The 26,562-nt window shown below is 41.5% G+C and overlaps 1 protein-coding gene across 1 annotated transcript in view; it reads right to left on the minus strand.

Moving 5' to 3' along the window:
* GALNT17 (polypeptide N-acetylgalactosaminyltransferase 17) overlaps positions 1 to 26,562 on the minus strand; it is a 447,043-nt gene that overhangs the window by 260,984 nt on the left and 159,497 nt on the right. Inside the window, exon 2 of the mRNA XM_059038422.2 lies at positions 5,193 to 5,376. Coding sequence (XP_058894405.1) covers positions 5,193 to 5,376 — 184 coding nt within the window. The remainder of the gene's footprint in view (positions 1 to 5,192; positions 5,377 to 26,562) is intronic.

Here is a 26,562-nt window from a genome sequence, read left to right on the forward strand (position 1 = left end):
ATTTCCTCCTGGGCTTGGGCTGCACGGGGAGGAAAGAAAGTGGTCTGGCCCCAGACAGCTGCCTCTCTTCCTATCCCCTGGGCTCAAATATCAGAGGAGCAGCTCCTACAAGCAAGGCCCTTGCCCTTCTTTGGCGGCAAGGATGAATTTGCAACTAACCAAGGTTAATTTGGTACCTTTGGCTGTGGAGCCCAGAATTTATAACGCTACCTCTGGTTACCATGTGTGACCTGTGGGCAAGCTCTCAAGTTCATCTTTAATTTCACCTTCAAATTCATCCTCCATATAGCTGCCAGAAAAATCTAAAAAGGCAGAAGTGGTCACATCATTCAACCCAGTTCTCCAACTCTTTCTTCTATTATACTTTCACCCTTCTACCTTGCACTTAATTTTTTGGTGTAGATTTACATTTATGGCATAATTAAACTTTTATTTTATTAAAACAAAATGTATACAGTCTTATCCCATTTCTGTACTCTCAATGTTTCTAAATAATAATCATTATGCTGCAATTCCTGATGTTTAAATTTTAGATATTTTCAATTGATTTTCTGTTTCTGACCATAAAGGTTTAATTTTCTTATACTACCCACACCTCACATACACATTTTGCCTCTTCTTTCTTCCAACAGAGTTACACCATAATTTGTGGTTTAATACCTATTCAATATTTGTATGATTATACAGCTCACAGCTCAGCCACAGAATATATGGAATTGCAAATTCCTTTCTTGAGGAACTTTTGGTTTTTTTCTGTGCTAATAATTGCTTTCCTTTTTCACAAGCTGTGTGCGTGTGTGTGTGTGTGTGTGTGTGTGTGTGTGTCCATCACTAATTCAGTTTTAAACTTTCTGAAAGAATGGTAAAAATTTTTTTTTTGTTTGCAAAGACAACGAAAGCAAAAATAAATAAGGGGGACTAAATTCGTTTCTTCACAGCAAAGAAAACCATCAACAAAATGAAAAGACGACCTACTGAATGGGAGAAAGTATTTGCAAATCATAAATCTGATGAGAGATTAATATCTAAAATATATAAAGAATTAATATAACTGAACAGCAAAAAAACCCCATACAATCTGATTTTTAAATGGGCAGAGGATCTGAATAGACACTTTCCCAAAGAAGATATACAGATGGGCAACAGGTACATGAAAAGATGCTCAACATCACTAATCATCAGGCAAATGTAAATAAAAAAACATTGAGAGGGACTTCCCTGGTGGCGCAGTGGTTAAGAATCCGCCCGCCCATGCAGGGGACACAGGTTTGAGCCCTGCTCCGGGAACATCCCACACGCTGTGGAGCAACTGAGCCAGTGCACTACAACTAGTGCTCTAGAGCCCGTGAGCCGCAACTACTGAGCCCGTGCTCCACAACAAGAGAAGCCACCGCGATGAGAAGCCCGCGCACCACAACGAAGAGTAGCCCCCGCTCGCCGCAACTAGAGAAAGCCCACGCGCAGCAATGAAGACACAATGCAGCCAAAAAATTTTTAAAAAATGAGATATCACCTCACACCTGTTAGAATGCCTATTAACAAAAAGACTAGAAGAAACAAGTGTTGGCAAGGATGTGGAGAAAAGGGAGCCCTTTTGCACTGTTGCTAGATATGTAAACTGGTGCAGCCATTATGGAAATCAATGTGGAGGTTTCTCAAAAAATTAAAAATAGAACTACCATATGATCTAGCAATTCCACTTCTGGGTATTATATAAAAAACAACAAAAACACGAATTCACAAAGATATATTCACCCTCCCCATGTTTACAATAGGCACAATATGGAAACAAACTAAGTGTACACAAAGGGATGAATGGATAAAGAGAAAGGGATACATATAGATATGAGTCAGCCATAAAAAGAATGAAATCTTGCCAATTGCAATGACATGAATAGACTTTGAGGTCATTATGTTAAGTGAAGGAAGTCAGAGAAACAAATACTGTAAGATCTCACTTATATGCAGACTCTTTTAAAAAACAAACCCAAGCTCATTGACAGAACAGAGCACAGTTGCCAGAGGTGAGAAGGGGGTGGGGATGGATGAAGTGAGTCAACAGGTACAAACTCCAGTTATAAAATAAGTCATGAGGACGTATTGTACAGCACGGTGGCTATATAACCTAGTATTAGTTTCAGGTATATAATATAATGATTTGATATTTGTATATATTTTGAAGTGATCACAATAATTTATCTAACCTTTCATTGAACTATTTATTTCTATCTTATTCTTAACTTCCAAGATCTCTTGTTCGTTCTCTGATTATCACTTTAACATAGCACTTGATTCTTATTTTGTGAATAAAACAAAACATTCCACGAACTAAGACATTAATTATAGTTTTAAAGTGTGTCTGTTTCCTCCAAATGCCTTTTCTATTGTTCTTCTTCTTGTTGCTAAAGCCCTTTATAATAGAGACTCTCCTGAAATGTCTAGGGATCCTGGTTCTCCTTTCTTATATTAGAGTGAGACAGCTCTGTGTAGATGCACGAGCCTTACTAATGTTTACTGAGTAGAACCCAGACATTTCGGGGATGCGGGGGACCTACCAGATCTATGGGCATTTCTCTTAGGTTGAATGGCTTCCTTAGAGTGGATTCTTCCAAATCTGGACTACAGGAGTGTGAAAGCTTGAAGAGGTAACGAGGCCAAGGGTGTCCCCACTTAGTACACAGCCCTATCCTCTGTCATCTTATGAACTAAAGCCCAGAGTTCATCTTCTCCAGGGAATAAACCTCTCATGTTCCACCAGGTAGGGAAGGGCAGTGACTGGCTCTGTAAAGTTGCAGAAAGGATCTGGGGACACAGCTATAATCCTTCTATTCAAATCTACCTCCCAGCCATCAGAGGTACCCAGAACCTCCAATCCCTGAGTCTCTGGGGTTCTGAGGTGTGACTAGGCTATATTCTTCTGCCCTTCCTACCACTTCCCACCATAAGTAGAAGGTTGGGTCTCAGCCTCATCGAGTTTGCTGTGTCAGGTACCATTCATCCATCCTCTTTCCGTCTTCCAAAACTTTGTGGGTGTTTCTCCCCTGCTGTGGGAGCCTAACCTGTCTTTGTCCCTTATAGGCTGTCATCCTCTGTAGTCCTTTACTATCATCTTAGTAAAGTTTCCGGAGGGACGGAACCTAAGTGGCGTATTCCAGCGGTCCCCAAACTTTTTGGCACCAGGGACCGGTTTCCTGGAGGACAATTTTTCCGTGGGCGTGGGGTTGGGAGGGAAGGGGATGGTCCAGGCGGTGACGCGAGCGACGGGGAGCGGCTGTAAATACAGATGAAGCTTCACTCACTCGCCCTCCGCTCACCTCCTGCCGTGCGGCCCGGTTCCTAACAGGCCACGGACCGGTACCGGTCCGCGGCCCGGGGGGTTGGGGACCCCTGGTAGAGTCAAGCGACCATGCTACACTATAGAGCACTACAGAGCTGTGTATTCCTCCCTGGGCGTGCCATGCTTTTCTTTGCATCCCCAGCTCTGCTCTTGCTATTCACCCTTCCCACTTGTCTTTATCTGTCTCCTCTCTTTAATCTTCTAACCCTTAATGGGCCTTCAAGATGAAGCTTATGCATTATCTCAAGCAGGAAACCTTCCCAGATCCTCCCTGTACATACTGGGTATGTCTCTGGCCTGACATACCCACATAGACCACAATGTGCTGGATTGATCTGCTTGCATATCTGTCTCCCTCCCTAGACAAGAGTATGTAGGCAAGGACTATCTTATCCAATGTTCTGCCTCTAGTGTTGGGAAAAGCATCTGGTACCTAATAGGTGCTCACTGATATTGTTCAACTGACCCATTTCCACTACGCTCCATGCTGGAAGCATCTTCATTCTCACAGGACTACAAAAATTACAGCTCTGTTTATTTGCCAACATCCAAATAAGAAAGGCTAATCAGAGAGCACCAGGAAATGAAAACAGCCAGATGTTTTTGAGAGCAAAAGTCCAGGAACACAAAATAGCTTCCAACAGGGGTGATGTTATGTTTTCCTAGTGATTCAAAATGAATATATGCTTATTAGGCAGAGAGAGATTTAACAGTTTTCTCAGCTAATGCTGCAATTTTAAATCCATTTAAGATAATTTTCCTTATCTTGAATCTATTTTTCTCAGAAACCAGGATACTTAACTGATTTGTACCAAATCCATTTGAAAAAGAAATAATCTACTCTAAGCAAGGGCACACTGCGAATGAAAGAAAGAGACACCACAAATCTAACAGAAGATGAAGCGTCTGTTTGAAAAGCCAAGGAGGACTACTGCCTCGAAAATAGGATGTTTTCCCCCAGCATCTTGATTTTCCCACCAATCTCTCTTCTCTCTTTCACAAGAGAAAACAAATAATTCTTAAATCTGAGAGCACAGAACAAAGACCTCTCATAAACCAACCAAGACGCAAACAAACTGTTCCAAAGGTAAGAATCTCAAAGAAAAATTGTTGAAACAACCACAGGATGTACTCTTTCACCTAACAGCTGGGTAAAGCATTACTTAAATGCTAGTACCCAGTTTGGGAAGGCTCTAGTAAAATTCCAATAGGAGCAGAAACTTCTATAAACTTTCTGGAGGAAAATATCACTAGATGTATCTAGAGCCTCCAAAAGTACTCCTACAATGTGATCTAAGGATTACACCTTTAGAAGTGTGGGTTAAGAAAGTAAATACCAAATCAATATACATAAAGATTTGAGTGGGGAGATAGTCATCAAAGTATTATTTATAATAATGAAAACTGGTAAGAGTCTAAATTTCTAACAATGAAAATAATGATCATAACTAATAACATCAGAAAATGCTCATGAAATAATAAATGAAAAAAAGCATAAATGAAACACATCATATGCTCATAATCTGTATAGAAAATAGACTCAAAGACAAAATACTAGTATTTTACCAGTCACCACCTCTAGGTAATGAGATCATGTTGATTTTTAAATTTTTACTTAAAAAGTTTTTGTATCACGGACCTTTCTCTATGCTTCTGTATTATTTTATAAAAATTAAAAATTCTTATTTAGCTCTATTTAGTTTCCTAATCAATAGTACTATTTATTGATTATGGAGGAGATGAGATAAAAGCCCCTCCACTAGTTACAAGTAACACAAGAAAATGTCACAGACATGGGTCTACACCCAACGATCTGATAAAGCAAGCTCCTCTGAATGACTGAATCAGAACTTACTTTGTGGGACGATAATCCGGAATGGAACGATCCAGTGAAATTTTTTCACTGAGGTAGGAATTGTAGCCATACTTCTCATGGGGTCCCTTGGCTTTCTCTTCTTCAGCTGGGGAAAGGGTAGCAGGAAGGCCCCCTTTGCCTCGCCCACCATAACCTTCAATGAGCCCAAGGGATTTAGATAAACCTAGAAAAAGGAGGGGGAGAAAAAGAATTATTTGAAAACCACCATACCAGAATATGCCACTCAGGCTCAGATATAGCTTCAGTGGAAATTTTAACATACCCGTCGCAGAAAAAATTATGTTCTCAATTTATTGATATTGGAATATGCCCTGAACACATTTCAATTGAGAGGAAGGTCAGAGCAACTGTGAGGTGTGGGGTTAAGGCTCACCCATGAAGAGCCTCTCCCTCCTTTTGGGAAATGGGGTGGACGGCAGGGGCGGTCTATAAAAGGGAGGGACTGCCAAAAGCAGGGGACATGTGGACCAAGGAAGACACACAAAATGGAACAGAACTGGGGCTGTCATCCCTGCCTGATTTCTTTTCTTCATGATCAATTACCACAAGGCTAGATATTCCAGGAGATGCCCAGTACAACACAGAAAAGGCAGTAATAGGGAACTTCCAGACTGCAGGTGTTTTTGCTTCATTTGAACAGAGAATAATATACAGATTGACTTTATCGTGAGTTTAAAGTGTGTAACCATCTGCCACCGTTCTATACCTAATGGTTTTATTTAAATCTCATTTAAATGGCAAAAGGAAATACAAAATGTTTGAGAATAAATCACAGAGAAGAAAAACCCATAAGGGTGATAACCGTTTCCAGTAGAGTAGAAGGCCTCTGTAACAAGCCTCATTGAGCAATTGCACGTTCCCCGGATGGTGGTAGCTTTGTACCTATTGTTCCATTAAACGATAAACAGCTTGATGGGTAATTTTTAAATCCTACAGTTATGGGAGATTTTACTTCTTGGCTTGAAAACTTTTGCTGTTAAGGGCTCTCACTCTCTTTTGCTATTTCAAATGCTCAAGCTACCCTGTTCACCATCAGGTGTGTACACACACATACACACACACACACACACACACCCCACTTCCTGCCACTGGCAGGAAGACCATGGACCAGAGATGTAAAAAGCATCCTCAGCTCCCATGGAGGGCAGACCACAAAGCCTAGGAGGACCATAAACTCCCAGGAAGGCATCCTCAAGTAAGTCAAAGGCCAGTAAATCTGCTCCAGTCACAGAATGGTCCTCCACCCCATAATGGCAAGACCTATATTCCCTTTCCTGCTTCTCTGAAAATAAAAAATTATTTTCTGTGAGATAAAATCAAAAAGGAAAGGTTCAGGGGCTTCCCTGGTGGCGCAGTGGTTGAGAGTCCGCCTGCCGATGCAGGGGACGCGGGTTCGTGCCCCGGTCCAGGAGGATCCCACGTGCAGCGGAGCGGCTGGGCCCGTGAGCCGTGGCCGCTGAGCCCGCGCGTCCGGAGCCTGTGCTTCGCAACGGGAGAGGCCACGGCAGTGAGAGGCCCGCATATCACAAAAAAAAAAAAAAAAAAGGAAAGGTTCAGCAAGCATCTCAGGATTGATCTCAAGTGAACATCATTTTTCTACCTGAGAATCATTTCCACCGTCCATGGTGTTCTTTGGGAACCCTGACATCTTTTCTGCCCTCCACCAGCCCAACAGAGGAACCATCAGCTGAGAACTGGCTGACTCCAACACTTCCTGGTCTTTAATCTCTCATGCCACATCAGCGTGCACCAACCATTCCAATAACATCATCTTCACTGTGCTCCAAAATCGGTAAGGACTCGTCCCAGGTCAAGTACAGACACCTGTGCTGGATTTTTTTTTTTTTTTTTTTTTTTTGTGGTACGCGGGCCTCTCACTGCCGTGGCCTCTCCCGTTGCGGAGCACAGGCTCCGGACGCGCAGGCTCAGCGGCCATGGCTCACGGGCCCAGCCGCTCCGCGGCATGTGGGATCTTCCCGGACCGGGGCACGAACCCGTGACCCCTGCATCGGCAGGCGGATTCTCAACCACTGCGCCACCAGGGAAGCCCACCTGTGCTGGATTTTAAAATCACTCCCGATAGGACATTAAGCACAATGAGGCAGCTACTTTGGAAAATACTTTGGCAGTTCTTCAAAATGCTAAGCGTAGTTTTACCATATGATCCGGCAGTTCCATTTTTACCCTAGAGAAATGAAAAGATATGCCCACTTGAAAACTTGTACACAAATGTTCACAGAAGCATTATTCATATTAGCTGTGTCTATCAACTGATAAGTGGATAAAACAAAATGTGGTACATCCACACCGTGTGATATTATTTGGCAATAAAAAACTATCTTTTTAAAAAAGCACAGGTCTTCCTCAACTTACAAAAGAGTTACCTCCCAATAAACCCATCATAAGTTGAAAATATTGTAAGTTGAAAATGCATTTAAAACATCTAACCTACCAAACATCATAGCTTAGCCTAGCCTCCCTTAATGTGCTCAGATCACTTACCTACAGTCGGGCAAACTCATTCTAACACAAAGCATGTTTTATAATAAAGGGTGTTGAATATCTCATGTAATTTATTGAATACTGTACTGAAAGTGTAAAACGGAATGGTTGCATGGGTACAAAATGGCTGTAAATGTGTTGGTTGTTTACCTTCATTACATGACTGACTGGGCGCTGCGGCTCGCTGCAACCACCCAGCATCTTAAAACAGTACCGTACTGCATACCGCTGGCCCAGGAAAAGATCAAAATTCAAAGAATGGTTTCTACTGAATGCTTACCACTTTTGTACCATCATAAAGTCAAAAAAATCATAAATCGAACCACTGTAAGTCAGAGACTGTCTGTAGTGATATATACAACATGAGTGAACCTTGAAAACATGCCAAGTAAATAATGCTGGACAGGAAAGACCACATACTGTACGGTTCTGTTTACCTGAAATGCACAGAATAGGCACATCTATAGAGATAGAAAGTAGATCTGTATCTGCTTAGGGTGGTGGGTACTTGGGGAGGGAATGGGGAGTGACTGCTAATGTGTATCGAGTGTCTTTTGGGGCGATGGAAATGTTCTGGAAATAGAGTGTGGTGATGTTTGCACAACTTTGTGAATATACTAAAAACCACTAAATTGTACACTTTCAGTGGATGAATGATATCATGTGAAAAAAATCTCAATAAAGCTATTTTGAAAAACCCACTTATGATAGACAATTCTATTTCCAGCAAGATGGAAGGCTAAAACAACAGGAAAACTTTCCAATAAACTACCTAGAAATTCTGAATGAAAACTTATTTAATACTGTAAATGCATAGCTGAGCTTGCAAGAAGTTAAAGGAAATGTCCAGAGGTAAGCTATAATCAGAGTTGAGACTCTATCTGCTGGGATGGAGTGAAGGATGCATTACTCATTAACTAAAGGCTGGCGTTTTGGAGCTCAAACATGCACAGAATACGAGACCTTTTGTATGCCTTAAATGTTTCATAATTTCTAATTATGAAGGTACTGAGTTGATCAGTGGCCCCCTGTCTACTCTGAACCTATGAGCATGACTTTATTTGGAAATAGGGGTTTTGCATATGTCATCAAATTAATATAACTGGTGTACTCATATGAGAAAAATTTAGAGATAGAAACACAGATACACAGAGGGAAGAAGGTCATTTGACAACAGATATTGAAGGATACAGCTGCGAGCCAAGCAATGCCCAGGATTGCTAACAACTCCCAGAAGCTAGGAAGAGGAAAGGGAGGATTACTTCCTAGACCCTTCAGAGAAAGCATGGCTTGGCCAACGTCTTGATTTCAGAATTCTAGCCTCAAACTGTGAGAGAAAAAATTTCTGTTGTTTTAAGCCATCAAGATTATGGTAATTGGTTATAGTAACTACACAAAATGAATACAATCAATATCAAAAAAACAGAGTGGAATTGGATAAAGAAAATATAGACCATGACGATACTAACCAAAAGAAAGTTGGAATCACTCTATAAACATCAGATAAAAACAGACTTTAGGGCAAACAGCCTTATCGGGATGAAGAAGGTCGTTACATAATGATAAAAGTAACAATCCACCAGAAACTCTTAGGAATTACAAACTACCAAGCACCTAACAACATAGCTTCAAATTACATAAAGCAAAAATGGACCACATTACAAGAAGAAATGAAAAAATCCACAATCACAGTGGGAAATATTAACACATCTCTCAGTACTGAACAGATAAGGACAAAAATTTAGCAAAGATACGGTAGAACTGAACAACAAAATTAAGATGTTTGATCTAATGGACATTGCACCTGACTTTCTAATAATCGTATATTCTCTAAAAGAGTATATGGAACATTTAAACAATTGACAGGCCACAAACAAGTCTCAACCTAGCTTACAGGTCATCTTTGACCATAAAGCAATAAAAAACAGAAGGCAGCAATAAAAATACCACAAAGGATTCACAAATTTGGGCACTTTTAAAAGACTTCTAAAACAAATGTGGGTCAAATAATTAATCATATTGCCATTAGTTACATGAAACTAACAGAACATGAAACAGTACATCTCAAAACTTGTAGGATCGTGCTAATGCAATACTTGGAAGTAACTATATAAATGCACATATTAAGGGGGGGAAAGGAAGAACTGATAATTAATAAGGTAAGCATCTAACCCAAGGAATTAGAAAAAAAAAAAGAGAGAGGAAGCCCGAAGAAAGCAATAATAAACAAAAGAATGAAAACTAATGAAACAAAAAAAAGACATCAAGGAAGAAAGGAGTAACAGTGAGGGATGGAGAGAGAGAGGAAGGAAGGAACAAAGGGAGGGAGGGAAGGAGGAAAGAGAGAGAGAGAAACTAAAAGAAAAAAAGATGGGTGGGAGGAAATAACCTCAGCAAGACTGGGGATAAAAAGAAAGAGAGAAGGTACATGGCCCCTTCAGGGAGGACTTATCTATTCATCATAGTAAACACAGTGCCTAGGTCCCCCAATATTTTAAAGGGTTCAGGAAGATGTTTAAATTTCTTTTAAAATCAGAAAGACACAGTTATCAAATAAAATTTTTAATACTCTTTTTAAAATTGTTGTTTTATTGTTTTTCTGTGAAGGCCAAAGTGCTTAGGGCCCCCAAAATTCATTATGCAGCCTTGGTTCCCTTGAGGTTAGATTTTATCTGTAAGTGACAAGGTACCTAAAGGATGGAGAAGGAAAGTAACACGACCTGAGGCACAATTTACAATTTTTACCTAAAAGGTAGATAGCACAAGGACAGACCCCAGGCACTAACAGTAAGGCCAACTACCATTTATTGAGCATCTGTTGTGTGCTGGGAAGCACGCTGCTAAGCTTTACATATATTCTATCACTGTTTCATCTAAGCTTTTGAAAACCTCATGAGGAAGGTATGAGAATGATCTCTATTTGACAAATGAGGACACTGAACCTGAGAACGTGGTAACTTTGTTAAGGTTCTGCAGCTGTTAAAGGAAGATGAGACCTGAGTTCTGGATATAGTTAGAGATACAAGGGAGGATAAAACATGGTCTCTGTGATGGATAAGGAGACTAGTTCTGGAGCTGTTACAGCAGCCCAGACAAGGATAGAAGGGGCATCATGTTAAGGTATGAGTGGTGGTGATCAAAAAGAGGAGAGATTTGAGAAACATTTAAGAGATATCATCACAAGGCAGGAGACAGACATGAGTTAGGGTGAGAGAGAAGGAATAAGCTGAGTGAGCTTGGGGTTTCCAGTGAGAGGACTGAGTGGCAGTATCACTGACAAAACGGGCACACAGAAGGAAGTTCAAGAAGATGCACTCTAGTCTCTACATGTGGTATATGGAGCATTCACGGGACATTCAGATAGGATCATATGTCCAGTGGGGAGCTGAAACACTTGGGCATGGAAGTTCAGACGGTAGAGGAGGCCCAAAACATGAACCCTGGCAGCTATCAGTTTGGAGGGGAATCATAGTCATTGTAAGGAGTGGGAGGGCCAAGATGTTGAGTAGCAAGAACAAAGAGACGATGCTCAGGAAGTGTTCTCTGACCACACGCCCTCTTATGCTTCCACCATATCTACAGTAGGAGTTGCATACTTTAGGACTTACTACTTCTGGTACTCTGCATGCATGTTCTCATTGAAGCTTCATTTGAAGCTCAAGACTTCAAGGAAAGAAGACTTAAAAGGATGGAGAAACATCTCAATACCAACCAAGTGCTTAAACTTTCTGCTGTCTTCATAAATCCACTTGACCACTCTCTCTCCACCCACTGTTGACTGTTGTTTAGGCTTCAAAATTTTTAAATGCTTTTGTATTCATTTTTCTCTTAGGCAGGCAGGGTAGATATTAACATGATCACTTTAGAGATGAAAAAATGGAAGCTTAGAAGGATTAATTATTTGACCATCCAAAAGTAATGGGGACAGAATAAGACATTCTACCCAGCTCCCAACATACACACAAATACTCTGCCCAGGAAATTTTGTAGGAAGGAAGAATCCAGTGTTCAAAATACAATGAAGAATGGTAAATAAACGGTAACAGACTCATTAAAAAGGAATACTATACAGCAATGAGAATGAATGACTTGTAGATAAACAGATAAATCTCATAGATTGCATGTAAAGAGCGAGCATCAAAAATGCATAGAATTGAGGGGCGCCTTCAAGATGGCGGATGAGTAAGATGTGGAGATCACCTTCCTCCCCACAAATACATCAAAACTACATCTACATGTGGAACAACTCCTACAGAACACCTACTGAATGATGGAAGAAGACCTCAGACTTCCCAAAAGGCAAAAAACTCCCCACGTACCTGGGTAGGGCAAAAGAAAAAAGGAAAAACAGAGAAAAAAAGAATAGGGACAGGACCTGCACCTCTGGGAGGGAGTTGTGAAGGAGGAAAAGTTTCCACACACTAGGAAGCCCCTTCACTGGTGGAGATGGGGGTGGCGGGGGGGAAACATAGCAGCCACAGAGGAGAGCTCAGCCACAGGGGTGCAGAGGGCAAAGCGGAGAGATTCCCGCACAGAGGATCGCTGCCAACCAGCATTCACCAGCCCGAGAGGCTTGTCTGCTCACCCGCCAGGACAGGCGGGGGCTGGGAGCTAAGGTTCGGGCTTCGGTCGGATCCCAGGGAGAGGACTGGGGTTGGCTGCGTGAACACAGCCTGAAGGGGCTAGTATGCCACGGCTAGCTGGAGGGAGTTTGGGAAAAGGTCTGGAACTGCCAAAGAGGCAAGACACCAGGGTGCACGAGGAGAGGAGATTCAGAGCACTGCCTAAACGAGCTCCAGAGACGGGCACGAGCTGCAGTTATCAGCGTGGACACCAGAGACTGGCATGAGACCCTAAGGCTGCTGCTGCTGCCACCAAGAAGCCTGTGTGTAAGCACAGGTCACTAACCACACACACACCCCCGGGAGGCTGTGCAGCCCGCCACTGCCAGGGGCCTGTGATCCAGGGACAACTTCCCCGGGAGAACGCATGGCGCCTCAGGCTGTTGCAACATCATGCTGGCCTCTGCTGCCGCAGGCTCGCCCCACACTCCGTACCCCTCCCTTCCCCCGGCCTGAGTGAGCCAGAGCCCCCGAATCAGCAGCTCCTTTAACCCCATCCTGTCTGGGGGGGAAACAGATGCTCTCAGGTGACCTACATGCAGAGGCGGGGACAAATCCAAAGCTGAACCCCAGGAGCTGTGTGAACAAAGAACAGAAAGGGAAATTTATCCCAGCAGCCTCAGGAGCAGCAGATTAAATCTCCACAATCAACTTGATGTACCCTGCATCTGTGGAATACCTGAATAGACAACGAATCATCCCAAAATTGAGGCGTTGGACTTTGAGAGCAACAGTAGACTAGGGATTGGCTATATGTGACTGACTGGTTTCTGGTTTTATGTTTATCTTAGTTTACTATTTAGAGCTTATTATCACTGGTACATTTGTTTATTGATTTGGTTGCTCTCTTCCTTTTATATATATATACACACACACACACACACATATATATATATATATATATATATATATATATATATACACATACTTTCTATTTCCTTTTTCTCTTTTTGTGAGTGTGTATGTATATGCTTCTTAGTGTGATTTTGTCTGTATAGCTTTGCTTTTGCCATTTGTCCGAGGGTTCTATCTGGGGCTTTTTTTTTCTTAGTATAGTTTTTAGTGCTTCTTGCCATTTGTGGATTTGTTTTTGATTTGGTTGCTCTCTTCTTTCTTTCTCTTTCTTTTTTTAAATTACTTTTTTATTTTTAATAACTTTTTCCTATTTTAATACCTTTATTATTTTACTTATTTTCTTTTCTTTTGTTCGTTCTTTTTTTTCCCTCCATTTTCTTCTGAGCTGTGCGGCTGACAGGGTCTTGGTGCTCTGGCCAGGTGTCAGGCCTGAGCCTCTGAGGTGGGAGAGCCGAGGTCAGGACATTGGTCCACCAGAGACCTCCTGGCTTCATGTAATATCAAATGGTGAAAGCTCTCCCAGAGATCTCCAGCTCAATACTAAGACCCAGCTCCACTCAATAACCAGCAAGCTACAGTGCAGGACACCCTATGCCAAACAACTAGCAAGACAGGAACACAACCCCACCCGTTAGCAGAGAGGCTGCCTAAAATAATAATAAGCTCACAGACACCCCAAAACACACCACTGGACATGGTCCTGCCCACCAGAAAGACAAGAGCCAGCCTCATCCACCAGAGCACAGACACCAGTCCCCTCCACCAGGAAGCCTACACAATCCACTGAACCAACCTTAGCCACTGGGGGCAGACACCAAAAACAACAGGAAAAACTGGGGGCAGCCTGCAAAAAGGAGACCTCAAACACAGTAAGTTAAGCAAAATAAGAAGACAGAGATACACAAAGCAGATGAAGGAGCGAGGTAAAAACCCACCAGACCAAAGAAATGAAGAGGAAATAGGCAGTCTACCTGAAAAATAATTGAAAGTAATGATAGTAAAGATGATCCAAAATCTTGGAAATAGAATGGAGACAATACAAGAAATGTTTAAAAAGGACCTAGAAGAACTAAAGAGCAAACAGACAATGATGAAAAACACAATAAATGAAATTAAAAATTCTCTAGAAGGAATCAGTAGCAGAATAACTGAGGCAGAAGAACGGATAAGTGATCTGGAAGATAAAATAGTGGAAATAACTACTGCAGAGCAGAATAAAGAAAAAAGAATGAAAAGAATTGAGGACAGTCTCAGAGACCTTTGAGACAACATTAAACACACCAACATTCAAATTATAAGGGTCCCAGATGTAGAAGAGAAAGAAAAAGGGACTGAGAAAATATTTGAAGACATTACAGTTGAAGACTTCCCTAATATGGGAAAGGAAATAGTCAATCAAGTCCAGGAAGCACAGAGAGTCCCATACAGGATAAATACAAGGAGAAACATGCCAACACACATATTCACCAAACTATCAAAAATTAAATACAAAGAAAAAATATTAAAAGCAGCAAGGGAAAAGCAACAATGAATATAAAAGGGAATCCCCATAAGGTTAACAGCTGATCTTTCAGCAGGAACTCTGCAAGTGAGAAGTAAGTGTCAGGACATATTTAAAGTGATGAAAGGGAAAACCCTACAATCAAGATTACTCTACCCAGCAAGGATCTCATTCAGATTCGATGGAGAAATTAAAACCTTTACAGAAAAGCAAAAGCTAAGAGAATTCAGCACCACCAAACCAGCTCTACAACAAATGCTAAAGGAACTTCTCTAGGCAGGAAACACAAGAGAAGGAAAAGACTTACAATAACAAACCCAAAACAATTAAGAAAATAGTAATAGGAACATACATATTGATAACTACCTTAAATGTAAATGGATTAAATGCTCCAACCAAAAGACACAGACTGGCTGAATGGATGCAAAAACAACACCCATATATATGCTGTCTACCAGAGACCCACTTCAGACCTAGAGACACATACAGACTGAAAGTGAGGGGATGGAAAAAGATATTCCAAGCAAATGGAAATAAAAAGAAAGCTGGAGTAGAAACTGTCATAACACACAAAACAGAATTTAAAATAAAGACTATTACAAGAGACAATGAAGGACACTATATAATGATTGGGGATAAATCCAAGAAGAAGATATAACAATTGTAAATATTTATGCAACCAGCATAGGAGCACCTCAATACATAAGGCAAATGCTAACAGCCATAAAAGGGGAAATCGACAGTAACACAATCATAGTAGGGGACTTTAACACCCCACTTTCACCAATGGACAGATCATCCAAAATGAAAATAAATAAGGAAACACAAGCTTTAAATGATACATTAAACAAGATGGGCTTACTTGATATTTATAGGACATTCCATCCAAAACAGCAGATTACACTTTCTTCTCAAGTGTTCATGGAACATTCTCCAGGATAGATCATATCTTGGGTCACAAATCAAGGCTTGGTAAATTTAAGAAAATGGAAGTCATATCAAGTATCTTTTCTGACCACAAAGCTCTGAGACTAGATATCAATTACAGGAAAAAATGTGTAAAAAATACAAACACATGGAGGCTAAACAATACACTACTAAATAACCAAGAGATCACTGAAGAAATCAAAGAGGAAATCTGGCAGGGGGTGGGGGGGGTGATAAACTGGGAGATTGGGATTGACATATATACACTAATATGTGTAAAATGGATAACTAATAAGAACCTGCTGTTTAAAACAATAAATAAAATTAAATTTTTTTAAAAAAGAGAAAATCAAAAAATACCTAGAAACAAATGACAATGAAAACACGAAGGCCCAAAATCTATGGGATGCAGCTTAAGCAGTTCTAAGAGGGAAGTTTACAGCAATACAATCCTACTTCAAGAAACAAGAAACATCTGAAATAAACAACCTAGCCTTACACCTAAAGCAATTAGAGAAAGAAGAACCAAAAAAACCCAAAGTTAGCAGAAGGAAAGAAATAATAAAGACAAGATCAGAAATAAATGAAAAAGAAATGAAGGAAACAATAGCAAAGATCAATAAAACTAAAAGCTGGTTCTATGAGAAGATAAACAAAATTGATAAACCATTAGCCCGACTCCTCAAGACAAAAAGGGAGAAGTCTCAAATCAATAGAAATAGAAATGAAAAAGGAGAAGTAACAACTGACAATGTAGAAATACAAAGGATCATGAGAGATTAGTACAAGCAACTATATGCCAGTAAAATGGACAACCTGGAAGAAATGGAAAAATTCTTAGAAAAGGACAACCTTCTGAGACTGAACCAGGAGGAAATAGAAAATATAAACAGACCAATCACAAGCACTGAAATTGAGACTGTGATTAAATACCTTACAACAAACAAAAGCCCAGGACCAGATGGCTTCACAGGCGAATTCTATCAAACATTTAAAGAAGACCTAACACCTATCCTTCTCAAACTCTTCCAATATACAGCAGAGGGAGGAACACTCCCAAACTCATTCTACAAGGCCATCATCACCCTGATACCAAAACCAGACAAAGATGCCACAAAAAAAGAAAACTACAAGCCAATATCACTGATGAACACAGATGCAAAAATCCTCAACAAAATACTAGCAAACAGAATCTAACAGCACATTAAAAGGATCATACACCATGATCAAGTGGGGTTTATCCCAGGAATGGAAGGATTCTTCAATATACGCAAATCAATCAATGTGATACATCATATTAACAAATTGAAGAAGAAAAACCATATGATCATCTCAATAGATTCAGAAAAAGCTTTTGACAAAATTCAACATGCATTTATGATAAAAACTCTCTAGAAAGTGGGCATAGAGGGAACCTACCTCAACATAATAAAAGCCACATACGACAAACCCACAGCCAACATCATTCTCAATGGTGAAAAACTGAAACCATTTCCACTAAGATCAGGAACAAGACAAGGTTGCCCACTCTCACCACTATTATTCAACACAGTTTTGGGAGTTTTAGCCACAGCAATCACAGAAGAAAAAGAAATAAAAGGAATCCAAATCAGAAAAGAAGAAATAAAACTGTTACTGCTTGCAGATGATATGATACTATACACACAGAATCCTAAAGATGCTACCAGAAAACTACTAGAGCTAATCAATGAATTTGGTAAAGTAGCAGGATAAAAAATTAATACACAAAAATATCTTGAATTCCTATACACTGATGACAATAAAGCTGAAAGAGAAATTAAGGAAACACTCCCATTTACCATTGCAACAAAAAGAATAAAATACCTAGGAATAAACCTACCTAAAGAGACTAAAGACCTGTATGCAGAAAACTATAAGACACTGATGAAAGAAATTAAAGATGATACAAACAGATGGAGAGATAGACAATATTCTTGGATTGGAAGAATTAACATTGTGAAAATGACTATACTACCCAAAGCAATCTACAAATTCAATGCAATCTCTATCAAACTATCATTGGCATTTTTCACAGAACTAGAACAAAAAATTTCACAATTTGTATGGAAACATAAAAGACCCCGGATAACCAAAGCAATCTTGAGGAAGAAAAATGGAGCTGGAGGAATCAGGCTCCCAGACTTCAGACTATATACAAAGCTACAGTAATCAAGACAGTATGGTACTGGCACAAAAACAGAAATATAGATCAGTGGAACAGGATAGAAAGCCCAGAGATAAACCCACACACATATGGTCACCTTATCTTTGATAAAGGAGGCAAGAATATACAATGGAGAAAAGACAGCCTCTTCAATAAGTGGTGCTGAGAAAACTGGACAGCTACATGTAAAAGAATGGAATTAGAACACTCCCTAACACCATACTCAAAAATAAACTCAAAATGGATTAAAGACCTAAATGAAAGGCCAGACACTATAAAACTCTTAAAGGAAAACATAGATCCTTTTTGACCCACCTCCTAGAGAAATGGAAATAAAAACAAAAATAAACAAATGGGACCTAATGAAACTTAAAAGCTTTTGCACAGCAAAGGAAACCATAAACAAGATGAAAAGATAACCCTCAGAATGGGAGAAAATATTTGCAAATGAAGCAACTGACAAAGGATTAATATCCAAAATATAGAAGCAGCTCATGCAGCTCAATATCAAAAAAAAAAAAAAACCCAATCCAAAATGGGCAGAAGACCTAAATAGACATTTTTCCAAAGAAGATATACAGATTGCCAACAAACAAATGAAAGGATGCTCAATATCACTAATCATTAGAGATATGCAAATCAAAACTACAGTGAGGGGCTTCCCTGGTGGCGCAGTGGTTGGGAGTCCACCTGCTGATGCAGGGGACGCAGGTTCGTGCCTCAGTCAGGGAGGATCCCACATGCCGCAGAGCTGCTGGGCCTGTGAGCCATTGCCGCTAAGCCTGCACGTCGAGAGCCTGTGCTCCGCAGCGGGAGAGGCCGCAACAGTGAGAGGCCCGTGTACCGCCAAAAAAAAAAAAAAAAAAAAAAACTACAATGAGTTATCACCTCACACTGGTCAGAATGGCCACCATCAAAAAATCTGCAAACAATAAATGCAGGAGAGGGTGTGGAGAAAAGGGAACCCTCTTGCACTGTTGGTGGGAATGTAAATTGATACAGCCACTGTGGAGAATAGTATGGAGGGTCCTCAAAAAACTAAAAATAGAACTACCATACAACCCCGCAATCCCACTACTGGGCATATACCCTGAGAAAACCATAACTCAAAAAGAGTCATATACAACAATGTTCATTGCAGCTCTATTTACAATAGCCAGGACACGGAAGCAACCTAAGTATCCATTGACCGACGAATAGATAAAGAAGATGTGGCACATATATACAATGGGATATTAGGCAGCCATAAAAAGAAATGAAATTGAGTTATTTGTAGTGAGGTGGATGGACCTAGAGACTCATACAGAGTGAAGTCAGAAAGTAAAAAACAAATACCCTATGCTAACACATATAAGTGGAATCTAAAAAAAAAAAAAAAAAAAAGGTTCTGAAGAACCTAGGGGCAGCACAGGAATAAAGATGCAGACATAGAAAATGGATTTGAGGACACAGGGAAGGGGAAGGGGAAGCTGGGATGAAGTGAGAGAGTCGCATGGACTTATATATACTATCAAATGTAAAACAGATAACTAGTGGGAAGCAGCCGCATAGCACAGGGAGATCAGCTTGGTGCTTCGTGTCCACCTAGAGGGGTGGAATAAGGAGGGTGGGAGGGAGATGCAAGAGGGAGGGGATATGGGGATATATGTATACGTATAGTTGATTCACTTTGTTACCCAGCAGAAACTAACACATCATTGTAAAGCAATTCTATACCAATAAAGATGTTTAAAAAACGCATAGAGGGGGCTTCCCTGGTGGCGCAGTGGTTGAGAATCCGCCTGCCGATGCAGGGGATACAGGTTCGTGCCCCGGTCCGGGAAGATCCCACATGCCGCGGAGCGGCTGGGCCCGTGAGCCATGGCCGCTGGGCCTGCGCGTCCGGAGCCTGTGCTCCACAACGGGAGAGGCCACAACAGTGAGAGGCCCGCATACCACAAAAAAAAAAAAAAAAAAAAAAAAAAAAAACGCATAGAGGGCTTCCCTGGTGGCGCAGCGGTTGAGAGCCCGCCTGCCGATGCAGGAGACACGGGTTCGTGCCCTGGTCCGGGAAGATCCCACATGCCGCGGAGCAACTAAGCCCGTGAGCCACGGCCGCTGGGCCTGCGCGTCCGGAGCCTGTGCTCCGCAATGGGAGAGGCCACAACAGTGAGAGGCCCGCATACCGCAAAAAAAAAAAAAAAAAAAAAAAAACGCATAGAATTCCATTTGTACAAAGTTTCAAAAAGTAATCAAAATACAGTTTAGAAATAAAAATCTATGTACTGAAACTATAAACAGCAGTAAAAGAGAGCATGGATTATGATGGGAGAAGGACACCCATAGGACCTCAAGATTCTGGTAATGCTCCATTGTAAAGCTGGGAGCGAGACACAGCTAGTATTCATTATCTAATTATTACCTGACACATATGTGGTATATATGATGTATGAAATATTACATAATTTTAGAAGATGATAAATAGATTACTGACACTGGGTTTTTCTCCTCATTGTGTCTGCTTTTGATCATTCACCCTGGGTTTCCCTTTTCCCTCCCCAATATTTGCAGCCTCTTCTCGAAAGCCAGAAACTCAGCCTTCTGCGGTTTTCTTGCCAGCATGGAGCCCAAGGGTCAAGAAGAGAGACTGCCCCAATGGAGCAGGATTGACCTTCAACTTAACTCAGCAGCTTCGGTGGAAAACATCTGATTCTTCCTCGTATTTCATCCGTGCACACCTTTTTCTCCCCTTGACGATACAGCATTTCTTTTGTCCAGTCTAAATAGACAGCTTCCAATCCCCGGTCATTAAATGCCACCTTGGAGCTAAAATGCATCTCAGCTGTGTTTGCCCAATATGCTCCCATGGGCAGCCTTTCCAATGCAGGCAGAGGGGCCAGGGAGGGAATTTATTACAAAATGGCATAGGAATTAAGTCTAGGAATGCAGGCTAATCCTACCAAGGACACACGGGGAATGCCACCTCCCAAGTGAGATTTTTTTTCCCTTTTCTGTGGCATTATTTCTTCCATCATGAAAGGCACCTACTTAGCAGCCTCAAAAAAGATCATTCCTCAGCGTGCAATGTGACAGCTATGAATTATATATTTTGTGGTCCATGTGTTCCCATTTACCCCCACCTGAATCTGCCAGAAAGGTTCAACAAAGCAGTAAAAATTTTCACTTGCATTTTAATGTGCTTACTTAGCAGGTCCCAGAAACTGTTGGCAACAATAAATAAAAGTTCAAGTTCACCAACAAGACTCAAGTCGGAGCTTACTTAGCTGGGAAAAGATGCCACTGGGACAAGTTGGGGTGACTCCACGCACCCAGGGAACCTTCTTTTCTGAAAGTGCCCTTTGCTTTTTGGCCAGAAGCAACTGCAGCCGCTGCAGACTGATATGAACATGTCGGCATGGAAGTTGCAATTGGCAAAGAGAAGAAGGAGGGAAAGAGGGAAGATAATGGGATGGCTGCTTGGCCCCAGGCCGGAGAGGACTCGGCACTGCCTTCTTCTCCCTCAAGAGGCGCTGCCTCTTGAGTTACTGTAGCTGAAGACTGCAGAGCCAGGGGATGCTATTGGCAAGAAGTTGAAGGTAAGGAAGAAGGAAGAACAAATTGAGGTCAGCCATCCCATCGCACCTTTACTGAATATTCTTCATGTTTCTCTCCACCCTTTTTCTCTGCTTTATGCCCCAGGAGACAGACAGACAGCATCATGGGTTCCCTTGCCTTCTGGCTTTGGTTTGGGCTCAACCACCAGGAGCTGCCTTGAGGAGACTGATGGACAAGAAGAGAGAGAGGTTGGGGTATCTATCCCCCAGCTCCCTCCCAACCAGGTGTGGTTTGGTAGAGGCTGCATTCTACTATGGCACAGTTGTGTTCAGGCAGGTATCTCCTAGGGTTAGCCTAGGCTTGGAGCTAACCCCGTGTTCTGTTAACCTCTCCCTCGTCCTGCCCCTTTAGGCATTGGCATGGCAACTGCTTCCTCCTCTGTTCCTAGCCTTGGAGTAATTCACCATGCCTGGTCACTCCTTGCTGATTTCCCTTAACTCCGCCCAAACCTTTGTAAATGTTTTGCTAAAATCCCTTTAATCACCCCTTCTGAGTGTGCCATTTGTTTCCTGCTGGGATCCTGACAAATACAGCATCTTACCTGTCCCGTAGGAAGGCTTTTCCCATGGTTCCACATCTAGGTACTTAATGGCAGGGATGTGGTCACCCTAGTGCCTGACCCATAGAAAGGTCTTAAAAACGGTTGAGTAGATATGGATGAGTAGGGATGAGATCTGAAGATTGAACTTGGAGCCATCTATTCTAAAGTGATGTTGAGAAAGAAAATCAAATACCCATGAGAAAAACATCTACTAGGAGAAGAGGGACTACCACTATATATTATAGTACATGTATATTCATAAAGGAAAAGAGAGTCCACACTGATGGACTCACAGGGAAATCAAGCCTGAAAAGGGCCATTTGGTTTGGCAGTGAAAAGGGCCCTGGTAACCTTGAAGATGGCCATGCCAGTGACATTAAGTGCTTCCAGGGCAGTGTTTTGTATTCTGGCTATAAGCAACCAGAGTATCAAATGTAAAAAACAATTTCTATTTGTAAAAGCAACAACTATGACAGTACACTTAGATATAACTTTAACCAATATGAGGAAAATTATAAAATTTTACTAAATGGATAAAATGAGACATATATAAACTGGAAAAGGGAGACATGTTTCTTAATTAGAAGATGGAATGTTACAAAGATACCATTATGTCTTTTTAATGTACAGCTTTAATGTAATTCCAAATGGAATTTTTTTCTGAAACATAACACAAGGTTCTAAAATTAACCTAGAAGAACACAGAGGTGATAAAACTTAGATATTTTTCTAAAAGAAGAAAACTGAGGGGGAGGCCTATCTGATATTAAGAAATAAAGCAATACTAATTAAAGTGCTATGGTTAGGGAGGGTGGGAGGGAGGGAGAGGCAAGAGATATGGGGACATATGTATATGTATAACTGATTCACTTTGTTACAAAGCAGAAACTAACACACCATTGTAAAGTAATTACACTCCAATGAAGATGTTAAAAAAAAAAAGTGCTATGGTGACTGAGAGGAAATATTACCTAGATGCAGAGAGGTTAGAGCATAGATGCTCTAAACTATACATTCTTTTCTCAAATAGCCACCCAATTTTCCAAATATTAATTAATAAAAATAACCTCTACCTCTGAAATTTTAGAAATTCCCTTCTAGTGCAGTTGAGTCAACACCGAATCTCTGCAGGACACCTCATGTGGATGAGGGGGCAGCTTCATCTGTCTCACACTGAGCCCAGGAGTCCCGAGGTACCCTGGCCTGATAACCTCTCAGCAAGAATAAACCACTCCGCCCACCTCTGTCTTCGGTTTGGCCCAAGCTACAAAGGCTCCATAGTGACAGCAAAAATAAAGAGCCAAGCTTGTAAATCAGCTCCCAGCTACCTTCCCACCTCCCTGCATACAACTACGGACATAATTTTCTCCAGGGTTACAGTTTAAACTGATGAGTTTACAGATAACCAGCATGATTCTTTCAGAAACAGGGACGCAACTCAAAACAGACGCACAAACTCCAGGATAGAGACAGAAACAAAAGGCAGTCTGGTGCCTTGTCAACTCATAAAGCTCATCATCTTGGCAGCCACAGCCTAGTGTGGGGGAAACCACACCCACCAACACAGACACACACAACACACACACGCACGGACACACACAAACACACACACAGCCAAAGAGCCCAGCATGTTGCATGGCCTTCTTCCATTGGGAAAGCGTGTGTTGGGGGGGTCTCTACAGAGGCCCCAACGCCTCCTGAAACTCACAGAGTCCCAGGGAGATTCCACACGATGTTAAAGCATTTGGAACCTGATAAAACTTACAGACACTCAGGAAGTCACAGCCATAAGCTTAATAGTGAGCAGTAATGCCAGGCTTATTCCGGAACTCCATGTACACCTGGGAGAGTGAGGGGGCCTTCCTGAGGAAGCCAGCATGATCGCAGAGACAGAGAAGAATGTGTGAAGAAGAGCCAGGAAGGGATTTAACCTATCAGCTAGGAAAACACACTGAAAAGCTCTAATTATTAAGATAGTGAGTACATACACATAATGGAATATTACTCAGCCATTTAATAAAGAACGAAATAATGCCATTTGCAGCGACACGGATGGACCTAGAGATCGTCATACTGAGTGAAGTAAGTCAGACAGAGACAAATATCATATGCTATCGCGCATATGTGGAATCTAAAAAACTGGTACAAATGCGCTTATTTACAAAACAGAAATAGAATCCCAGATGTAGAAAACAAACTTACGGTTACCAAGGGGGAAAGTGGGGGAGGGATAAATTGGGAGATTGGGACTGACGTATACCCACTACTATATATAAAAGAGATAACTAATAAGGACCTGCCGTATAGCACAGGGAACTCTATTCAGTACTCTGTAATGACCTATGTGGGAAAAGAATCTAAAAAAACAGTAGATATATGTACACGAATAACTGATTCACTTTGCTGTACACTTGAAACTAAAACAACGTTGTAAATCAACTATACTCCAATAAAAATTACTTTTAAAAAAGATAGTGAGATAATGAAAGAAGAAATGACAGGTGGATCAATGGAACAGAAAAGCTCGTCCGGAAATACTGCCAAAAGAGAGAGTGGAAGCACCATTTTTGGATACAAACGCTCATTTTCCTGACAAATGTTCATTACATACAAAGCATTGTACTAAGCACTTCATTACATACATATATATAATATTAATGTTAAACATACATGCTAACTATATAAATTGTGCTATATAATATATATTCACTATCTATCTAACTATAATATTTCAAATTCATTACTCAAATGACCCCTGGTGCTAGCTGTTACACCTCTGGACTCTGTTCCTCCCCTCCATCCCTTCTGCCGCCACCCAGGTTCAAATGCAAGTCATCTCTTCCTTGAGCTGCTGTGGTCAACTCCTAACACTGTGTCTTGCAAAGTGAGCTTTCTAACATGCACATCTGACTTCTAAGCTTAAAATTCATTCGTGCATTCCTGCTGCTGCCTAAAAAAATCCAAAAATTGTCATGTAATAGACAAAGCCACTCACTAGCTGACTCCCTGGCCGGCCTCATCCTCCACCTGCCTCTCTGTTGCATCCTTTTAGCTACCCCACCCTCCTCTGATGCTTCTAAGCAGCCACTGCCTCTCAATGCCTCTACCAGTCATCCTTGTTACTCAACACAACACTGCAAATCCTTGCTGAGTACTACCCACCCCAGAAAGTCAGATGCTGCTCCTTGGTAGAAATCTCAACCACAGCCTTGCTTCTATCCTATTATAGGTGTCCTTGACTGTTCACTCACAAGGGCACAGGCTTCTTGCAAACAGGATGACACCTCTGTGTCTTACAGATAGCCTTGCTCATAGTAAGCATCTCATACATGTTGTACACATGAAGGAATGGATAGATGAGCAATGCGAGTGAATAAATTGAGTGAGTAAGCCACACGGTACGATGAGCTGACTAAATATATTACCACGTGCTAGTGTTGACACAGAAATTTCCTGGAGACATGTCAGAAATGGGTAAACACTGCTTCATGAACTCATGTCAAATCCTTATTGATTCCCCAGTTCATATATCAGTGTGATGATCTTGACTTTGGTTGACATCTGCATTATTATGCTGATTTTGACATTTTCTGCCCTGTATCCTCAGTGCTTCCCAGACATAATGTCCACAGGTTACGTTAGTCTTAATATCTTCAATGAAGGCATCAGAGCTCAAGTACATCAGTTGCTTCCTCGTGGAAGAGAACTGAGTAAATCATTCTCTGAGTCTAAGGCAAATAGGACACTTGGGTTCCTACTCACAATCTTGAGTTGGAAGGAAAGAGAGATCAACTCCCCCAGCACCCTGCCCCATCAAGTGCAGGAATTCCAGAGAGATGGCCACCCAGTTTGTACTGTGTTCCTCCAGGAATAATGAACTCACCACCTTGCAAGGCAGGGCATTCCTGGTTTACAGCTCAACTAGATAACATTTCAAACATGTTTAACTTGGAGTTCCAGTTCAAGATGGCGACGTAGGAAGGCCCTGAGCTCACCTCCTCCCATGGACACACTGAGTCTACAGCTACATATGGAACAATTTCCTCTTTAAAAAACCTGAAAGCTGGCTGAATAACAACTACACGTTGGACAAACAAGGAGGAAACCACGTTGAAGCAGGTAGGAGAGGCTGGCACACCATAAACCCCATCCCTGGCACAGGGACCCACAATCAGGAGGGAACTCAAAACCCAGAGCTTCGCCCTGAGGAACAAAGGGTTCGAACCCCACATCAGGCACCCCAACCTTTAAGACACATACTTGAAAGAGGAGCCCTCAAACATCTAACTTTGAAAACCAACAGGGCTCGCGTCCTGAAACCCACACAACTGAAGCAATCCGAGAATCCGCTCTTAAAGGCTCATGAGCTCAGACTCGCCCATCCCGGGGACCAGCAAAGAGGCAGCTGATGGACCGCGCCTAGACTTGAAGTGAAGGAGGCTCAACTGTTTATGTGAAAGCGTTGGTCTGAGGGGCAGGCGTCTAGTTTAATACACATCTAGGAGGTTTTTAGAACACTCTCCAGGGACTGAGACTGGCAGGCTCCATCTTCGTACCCTCCCTCTGCTCTAGGGCACCAGTATCTACCAGAAGAGTGCTTTCACCTACATCTGGTGCCCCAA

This window comes from Kogia breviceps, chromosome 14 (genome assembly GCF_026419965.1).
Source record: "Kogia breviceps isolate mKogBre1 chromosome 14, mKogBre1 haplotype 1, whole genome shotgun sequence".
Classification (NCBI taxonomy): domain Eukaryota; kingdom Metazoa; phylum Chordata; class Mammalia; order Artiodactyla; family Physeteridae; genus Kogia; species Kogia breviceps.